The sequence below is a fragment of the Monopterus albus genome, unplaced genomic scaffold (genome assembly GCF_001952655.1).
Source record: "Monopterus albus unplaced genomic scaffold, M_albus_1.0 scaffold173.1, whole genome shotgun sequence".
Lineage (NCBI taxonomy): Eukaryota > Metazoa > Chordata > Actinopteri > Synbranchiformes > Synbranchidae > Monopterus > Monopterus albus.
The window spans coordinates 119,941-128,428 of NW_018128053.1; the positions used below are offsets into that span (position 1 = coordinate 119,941).

Below are 8,488 nucleotides of genomic sequence, written 5' to 3' on the forward strand. Positions count from 1 at the left end.
GCAGCCAATGATGCATTAATTTTTGTATAATATGATGTCATGGGGTAGGACTGGATAAGTCTGACTTCTTCCTACTCCATTCAAACTTGTAATATGTGTAAGCAAACTGATTTTGGATTAGCATTGGTTGGATATGTGTAATTATGTGTGTTGTTGCCTTTTGTTCATTTGTTCTGTTCTGCATGTTTGAAAGAATAAAATCAATCAAAATCAAATCAATCAAACCTGTATGAGCTTTTCTGGAAGACACACTGATGCCTAAATGCACCAAATGCACCTGGGTATACGTTAAATTGCTCACACCTTTGCTGCCAGTCTGTTGATTTTGTGCAATCTTCTGTCTTTCTTATGTCCCAAATCGGAAATGCTGTATCACCATTAGTAAAAACTCCTTCCTTCCTTAAACTGAGGGCAGTGTTTTGTTTTTTGTTTCTTTGCTTGTTTTGTGCTTTACTGGATTACCAAGCAGTGATACATACCACTCTCAGCCTCATGGTTTAATCAAAAATAACAGGCTTGTCACAGCAAGGACTTTAGTGTCAGTGGGCAGGTCACAGCTGGGAGCACTGAGATTATGTTTCATTTAATATTTCTACTACAGGAACGTGTGAAGGTATCAGCCTCAGTCCTCACAAATGACTGGCACATTCTGCTCCCTTTACAAAGGATTTGGCTTTATAATCTTAAACTTTGGCCAGTCTATACGGTGTGTGTAATACTCAGCAATAATTAAAAAAAGGTGCTTTATATTCAGGACTTCATGTACAGCATGTTTTTCAAAGGTCGAAGAAAAAGGCTGGGTTTCAATGGAACTAGCTTTCAGTTGGTCTTTTGTAGTGAAGCGGCTGTGCGTTTGGGAATACGTGTAAGCGCTCCGGGGCGGGTGCGTGTGCGTTACGCCCAGCTCCCGAGTCTGTTCCTTCCTTCAGAGAGACTGGAAACGAAAGTTGGTTTGGAACGCGAACACGTACGTACTTCTCTTCCTTAAACTGGGACAGCAGGCTGGTATTCAGACCCCAGTCCTCAGGAGCGACAGCAATTAAATGAAAACCTTTCCTCGTCGTACCAGCGGCTGTGGAATATATGGAATAACGCGCAGAGGAGATGAGAGCAGGATGTTCCCAAGTTTGTTGGTTTTAAGTTTTTGTTTTCAAATGGCCGAATCCCAAATAGGTAAGGACATACATACACATCCGTGCTATTTCCCTAACTTGTTATGCGCAGTTTGAAGAATGTTCCGCCTTAAAGACTATAGACTGTATGTAGCCAGTGGCTTCCCGATGCTGACGTCAGGTCCCGGTGGTCGTCATTGCTGAGCAACACCCCCCAAACACTACACAACACTGATGGACTGATGGGAGGCAGAAATGTGTTTGAGACCGAAAGGCTTTTTGGAAATCCCCAGAGCAGATGTTTTATTGTTTTTTTTTTTTTTTTTTTTTTTTTTTTTTTTTTTTTTTAGAAATTCAGTTCCTTGACCCAGACCTGCTCCTTCTGAGTGTACAGAAAATCCTGCTGCACTGATGTAAACAGAGTCAAAGAAGAACCTTTTTAATGATTTTACCAGTGGTGGAAGAAGCACTCAGATTCTTTACATAAGTAAACGTGCAAAAGTATTAGTATCAAAATATGCAGGTGCTTAAAGTACCACAAATAAAAGTACGTATTACACAGAATGGCACATTTCACATTAATGTGTATCAGATTATTGGCTTTTAATTATTGATCTATTATTGTGTACATCACATTTGATGTTCCAGCAGGTAAAAGGGGAGCTAATTATAACTACCTAATGTGCTTGTAATTTGAAGGACTTTACCTACTGCTTGATAGCTTATGAATTTCCTACCAGGAATCAATACAGTTTTGTGATTATAGTGTATGTTGTATTATTAATCTGACTCTGAAAAGTAACCAGTTATTAAAGTTATCACATAAATGCAGTGGAGTAAGAAGTACCGTATTTGCCTCTGAAATGTAGTGAAGTCAAAGTATGAAGTAGCAGGAAATGAAAATACCAAAGTAAAGTTTACCCCAAAATTGTGCTTAAGTACAGTACTTGGGAAAATGTGCTCAGCTACTTTCCATCACTGGATTCTATATCAGCAGCCTGAATGAAAGGAATAAATAGGAGCTGTTCACAGATCAAGAAGAAGCTAATAAAAGGCACACTGAATTCCCATGTTACTGGGTTTCTCTCTTTTCTGTCTCCATTTAAGGCCAAATCTTGCCACCACAAAATGTATCCCTGATGTGGATTAATGATTTTGTATTGGAATTGTCCTGGGCACCAATACAGGATTCGCTGCCAAACTGCCAATATGTGGTGGAGAGGAAAAACAAAGACCCCGACTACGCAGATGTAAGTATGCATATTATAATGTACATGTGGTCTTTTACTGTCAAGTAAATGAAATTAGGTAACAAGTATATTTCCCTCAGAATTGTAGGGGAATAGAAGTAGCATAAAATGAAAATACTTGATTACAAGTAGCTCAGAGCCATAGTTCAGGTCTTAGTCACATTTCGAACATATTCAAAGTCCAGATTTTGTCATAAACCACCTGCATGAGCTGCATTTTTTAAATGCTGGCATGCTTGTGCTAACAATTAATGCTAAAAACAAAATCACAGAAGTCTCGAAATCAACCAACAACATATAGAAGACCCCCCAAATAGCTGGTGATACTGTAAAGTTCACAGCATTACAATTATATAATGTCTTTTTTTTTCTGAAAAAAATCCCCAACTCTATTTCTGATTGCAACCACATCACCTGTAACACACTGGGTTGTCTCGCTGGGAACACTCGCTATGATGAGTTGTTTTTTTATTTTATTTTTTTTTTGTCTTTTCTTTGCTGTTAGAGGGATTTTATTCCATCATCTCCCTTTAAACCTTTCATGGCAATGGAGGGAGAATTTCTGCAACTGTCTGTTACACGTGACTGTGATGGCACTAAGAGTAAGACAGTTGCCCTCAACGTCACCTACCCAGGTAGGTCGTTTTGCTCACCGTTACCCACCACTTCATAGGACCCAGGTTTTGTTCTCAAGTTTGAATTCTTTTGAGTAGACAATGAAATGTGGTCTAAATCTTTTTCTCAAACATGAACTGGACTAATTTGTTTGTTCATTAAAATGTGTGTACATGTTTGTGTTCCTATCAGAGTTGGTGACAGATTTGCAGTGCTACATCTATTCCTCCAGACAAAGTCACTGCTCCTGGCTCCCAGCCAGTCACGCTCCACAGCTCAGTTTTTTCTATCGGTATGTGGTTGTTTGTTTTATTTATTTATTTATTTTAATAGTGTACTTAAACAAAAAACAAACAGAACTAAACTAGAAAAGGTTGTCTTAGGTCACACTGACATGCTAAACAATATAAGTGAGCAAGCTGTATTGCAACATTTCCTTAAATTTCATTTCATCACAAATGCAGAAATGTTGTTAAATCATGGCTAAATTCCTTTTGTGTAATAGCTCCACTTTTTATCAGCACAGGCCCCTGGCCGATGTTATTATGTGTTGGCTGTGTGAGACTTTTGAGACCCAAGCCATGTTTGGTAATGTAGCATTAAAGAGGGTGGACTGTTATCTCCAGCAGACGCAAACAAACATTATCTTAGAAATCCAAAGCTGAAAAGCATATATGAAGTTTATCATCAAATGCTAAAGTTTAACAGAAAGTCTGAAAACAATATCAGCAGTATAGTTTATGCCTGTATAACATTCAGCATTCATAAGATTAAACTAATGCATGCCATGTGAGGAATTTAAAGGGTAAATCTGGCAGGTAATTTTCCTTATGTCAACCAATCCTGTGATCCTTTTGCCTGTGAAAATAAAAACCAAACAAGTAAATGATCCTACTTGTATGTACTGGCTGTGTATCCTGATATATGTTATTCCTTTGTGCCACTGTTAAAACAGCAAAGTGACATGTTCCTTTACTAGCATGAACTACTGTAATTTATTTTGCGTTAATCCCACACATGCCATCCAGCCGTAAATACTCACTAGAGCAAATGTGTATTAATCTGCATCTGAAAATAGGCCCCAGCAAATGCACCATTTACTCCTGTTTGAGTAGCATTTGTTAAAGCTACAGAGATTGTTGCTGTCACTTAGCATCTAACTAAGTCCAGCGTGAGTCCACAGCTCACTGGGATTTAGTTTGACCTCGCTGTTGTGGCAAAATGAGCACAGGCTGATTCACTTGGAATGAAGCTAGCCCAAGTGATAAAATTATTATAATTAACTGTCTCATAACTGTTTCGTAACTCACAGCAGTGAGTCACAAGAACGCCACATAATAGCAGGGGACATGAAAATGGTAAATAAGGAAACTAGTTTCAGCTTTCTGACTTTGAGACGTTGGTCACAAGACGAAAGGAAATAGAATAGTGTTACTGGGATAAGGATAATCACCTTTATTGGCCAAGTATGTTACACACAAGGAATTTGTTTCCGGTACAGAACTGAAGGCAGCCATCTGCCGCGCCAACTCAACTGATGGCTCTAACCATCGGGGGCGGTTCAGTGTCTTGCCCAAGGCACTTCAACACATGGACTGCCAGCACCGAGCTTTGAACCTTCAACCTTCTTGTTGGGAGATGACTGCTCTACCTACCGCACCACTCTTGAGAGTTCTGCTGCATCAATAATTTACAAATCTTATCAGCTTACATTAAAATTTCACAAGAAATTGGCCTTAGGGTAATTATTAACTACCGACCTACCTTCCCTTAATCCTAATGATTAGCTAAGTGTAGCACTAACCCTCACCAAACTCAGCAAGAATGCTAATGAGTAGTAAAATGTGACTGAAATTGGGCTCATTCAAATGTTTGTTCATTTTGTTGTCATTTTATTCATTTTCTTGTAGGATTTCAGGAATAGTATGCAGCCTGAAAGTAAATTGCCTTTTTCTCTGCCTTTCCAAGGTTATTGAATGAGGATCTCACGATGTCCCCTGATGATCCTTTACCCAGCTTACAAGAGTGTTCATCATACAATTACACTGACGGCGTGAGGACTGGTTGTGATCTGCAAGCGAAGCTCGCACAGAGCATCCACATCTTGTTTAATGGAACTCTGAATGACATGCTTGTCAGGAACACCTTCAAGAAAGACTTTAGTCAAGACGGTAAGCAACGGGCGGACTGGTCACTGCTAGTCTGGTGCCAAAAATCCTGTGGAAGAAGGAATATGTTGAAATACACTGTAAATCCTCTTTAGTGTAGAGGAGAAGTTGCTCTCTGTCTTTTCCTGGAAATGTTTCAGCAGTTAGTGTAGTGAGTGTAGTTGTCTCTGCGTGTGTGTGTGTATATGAACTTGTGTAATGTAGAGTATGATGCAATCATACAACACAGTGCAGCCATTTTAAGAGAGCAAAATGTGGGTGTGTATGATGGGGATTTGGGAGTTTGTTTAATGACTAGTTATGAGTCAAGGTTAAGGTTATGAGTCATGGATCAAGGTTACTGTCTTTATGTGATTCTGTCTCTGTGCCTCGCTCCATACAGTGAGACCACCTCCCCTTGAGTGGGAAGTCAAAAAAGCAGGAGATAAATTCAGTGTTAGCTGGACTCCTCCTGACATCGGAGATCTGTCTACATGGAAGTTCATAATTAATGTAACTGAGTGTAATAAAGTAAAGGTAAGGGACACAGCTGTACAATATTTCTCTACAATGTATTTAAATTTATCTGTGGCTTTTTAGTCTGTTCATTTTATGTAAGAATTCAATGTGATCCATTGGATCTTAGAAACAACTGAATATCTAATTGTAAAATCAAACTACTACGACTACTGAATATGTAATATTGAAAATTAAATAGAAAGAAGTTCAGCCATTGAAATATTTTACTTTGAAAATCCTCTGCTTTGCTAGCTTGCAGTCTTCTTCTTTGTTTTTGTTGGCGTATTGCTCTTCCTTGTTGCATTGTTGCCAGCGATTGTCAGCCAGAGGAATAATATAAAACAAGTGGCAGGAATGTGAATAGCATTGCCCACATTGTCTTGTACAGATTCCATCACACTCAGGGAAAATTGGTGCATTAACCTACCAGGATAATGCACATTCTACCCTGTGTAAAGCCCAGTAATAGGTTTTCTAATGTTGTGACTTTTACTTGTGTCCTAAGAACTCGGCTAGCTTCATGAATAAGTACTCAGCCAAGTTCAGGCTCATTAACTCAAGAGGTTTCACCTGCGTGGAGTGTTTAAAGAAGCAGCTGTCCTGTGAGACCGTGGCACTGATGAAGGCCGGATGGCCAAAAACATTGTCCTCTCGCAGAACAAAGTGCTTTCTTGTTACTGAGTGTGACCCTAATTTACATTTACTGGATAATTGCTCACATTCTCCTCATGTTAATGTTCAGTACCAACAAAATGGGCACCCGATGCAAATGCTCCAGGGTGCTACTAGTGGTCAAAGACTCAGCTATAGGTACCTTTAAAATGGGACTATTTAAGTTTTTTTTCATTTTAGGGTTGACAAATTAATGACCACATTAATTTGCCATTTTTAAGAAAATCTACACTGAAGTTGCTCAAAATCAGTGAAAGTATCATTTGAAAATTCACATCAAGTAAAACAGCGGAAAAACTTAAATTCACACATCAAAATTCAATATGAGACAGTGGAACTTTAGCAGCCACAGCGAATGAGCCCTGCAGACTTTGGTGACCCCTGACTCGTCTTGTAGTGCCACCAGATTGCCTGAATATTCACAGGGGAAAACCACATAAATCTGTATCCGTCAATTCATATAGATTATAGTAATAATGCCTTAAATTTACTTCCACGTATTATAAACAACAGTGATTACATTCAACATAAGGTATGCAGTTGCTTCTAAGATTTATGTTGCTACAGCCGTAGTTTGCTTTTAGAGAATTCAGTCATATTGTTATATCCATTTCTCGCTATTACAGTTGTCCCCTTACTTTCTTCCAGACTATAACCAAAAACACAGAAACATCGGCTCAGCTGAACATGGTCTCTCACTGTCCATACTGCATGGCTATCAAAGCAGAGATGGATAAAGGGAAGACACCGTGGAGTGACCAGATTTGTTTTGGTATGGTCATCATCATTTCTGTTCATTACAAAATGAAATGTCCAGCGGTTTAAAGCCACTAAGTATAGGAAATTATGCATTGTAGTTTTTAAAGACACATACTGTACAACACTACAGCTGTGTAATGCACACTCTGCTGATCATAATGTTGCTGATGATTTTCCATGCAGGTGCAGATACAGATCCTAATGCATTGGTGTATGCTGCCATTCTCATCCCATTGATTTTTGCTGGCCTGGTAGTCCTCGCTTTGGTGTGTTGCAGGAAGTATGTAAAGTCTTTATGTTTAACTCTTGCCAATTGTGGCCTTTTCGTTTTTCTTTACCTCTGATATTTAACTGTCACTTCACAGGAATAAGGAAAAAATCTTCCCTAAAATACCAGAACCTCGGGACCTCCTCAGCGATATTTCTAACAACAACATTAAGGTGACTGTTTTGTTTTGTTAATATGGCTTACTCATTGATTGTCCTGCCTACTTAAATTATCAAATGAACAATGTGACCTTTTGGGGAGTAAACTCATTTGCCTTCTTGCCCGGACAGATGAGGAGGTTGGTAACACTCTCATGTCTGTATATATGAAGCTGTGACCAAATGGCAGTTGCCGTTGTGTGGCGTACAGACAATAGATTAAAATCCTTACATAGAAACAACACACTGTGCTGGGTGCAGTAACCTCCTGTAGTCATCACAATATGTCATTTTTACACTTCGGTGATTTGTAGTTTAAACAAATGATAATTGTTTTCTTCTTTTGTTTCTCAGGGGAGCTTGTACATCCCAGCAGAGAAAGAAGAAAACTGCAAAATCACTCTGGTGACTGATCCCCAAATCAACAAAGCAGACCACTGACACATCTCTGCAGTGGTGACAACTTGTATGTGGAACAACTAGTCTCTTAATTTATTGTTGAACTGGCTCAACAAAGGTTTGAGAGACTTTATCCTTTAACTGATGGATCCAGGAGATACTTATGAGTACACTTTTATGAAAGGGCTGGTTTGCTTATCAAAATTTAAAACAAAAAATGGCCTTTTTTGGCATGTTGAGTAGCCAGATATGTAATAGGAGAAGTCAGTTCCAACCCCCACCTTTCTTTTGAACATTACAACAGTGCCTACTGCTGCATTCTCATGCAATGATTACACAAACGGATGCGGTGATATCTACCTTCATAAGGCTTACTTGCTGTTATCTAGAGAGGGCAGTGCACAAGTTGCACTGCTGTGTTTCAGGCACTACTTCTAGGAGACACCTTGGACATGTAAGATATTACCCAGTTCTTCTAACCAGGAACTCAGAGAGACGACGCAGACCACTTGGATATATAAAAAATAACCGTGCTGGTTTATTCAAAGGATCACAGGCAAAATTAACATCACACGTCCAGGCATCTTCC

General features: G+C 39.1%; 1 protein-coding gene across 1 annotated transcript; it reads left to right on the plus strand.

Moving 5' to 3' along the window:
• Window positions 1–896: 896 nt before the first annotated feature.
• il13ra1 (interleukin 13 receptor, alpha 1) lies at window positions 897–8,427 on the plus strand. The gene is made up of 10 exons (XM_020616257.1): window positions 897–1,173; window positions 2,220–2,362; window positions 2,868–2,997; window positions 3,170–3,269; window positions 4,946–5,145; window positions 5,528–5,661; window positions 6,964–7,087; window positions 7,258–7,354; window positions 7,440–7,515; window positions 7,855–8,427. The coding sequence occupies exons 1-10, from the start codon at window positions 1,044–1,046 to the stop codon at window positions 7,939–7,941; spliced, it is 1,221 nt and encodes a 406-aa protein (XP_020471913.1). The 5' UTR covers window positions 897–1,043; the 3' UTR covers window positions 7,942–8,427.
• The last annotated feature ends 61 nt before the right edge of the window (window positions 8,428–8,488 follow it).

Excerpts from the sequence above, each read along its gene's own strand:
- il13ra1 (XM_020616257.1), top strand. The coding sequence starts at position 1,044 with ATGAAAACCTTTCCTCGTCGTACCAGCGGCTGTGGAATATATGGAATA. Across the intron at positions 2,998-3,169 it reads CCTCAACGTCACCTACCCAG|AGTTGGTGACAGATTTGCAG; the intron begins GTAGGTCGTTTT and ends TGTTCCTATCAG. Across the intron at positions 7,355-7,439 it reads GCTTTGGTGTGTTGCAGGAA|GAATAAGGAAAAAATCTTCC; the intron begins GTATGTAAAGTC and ends GTCACTTCACAG.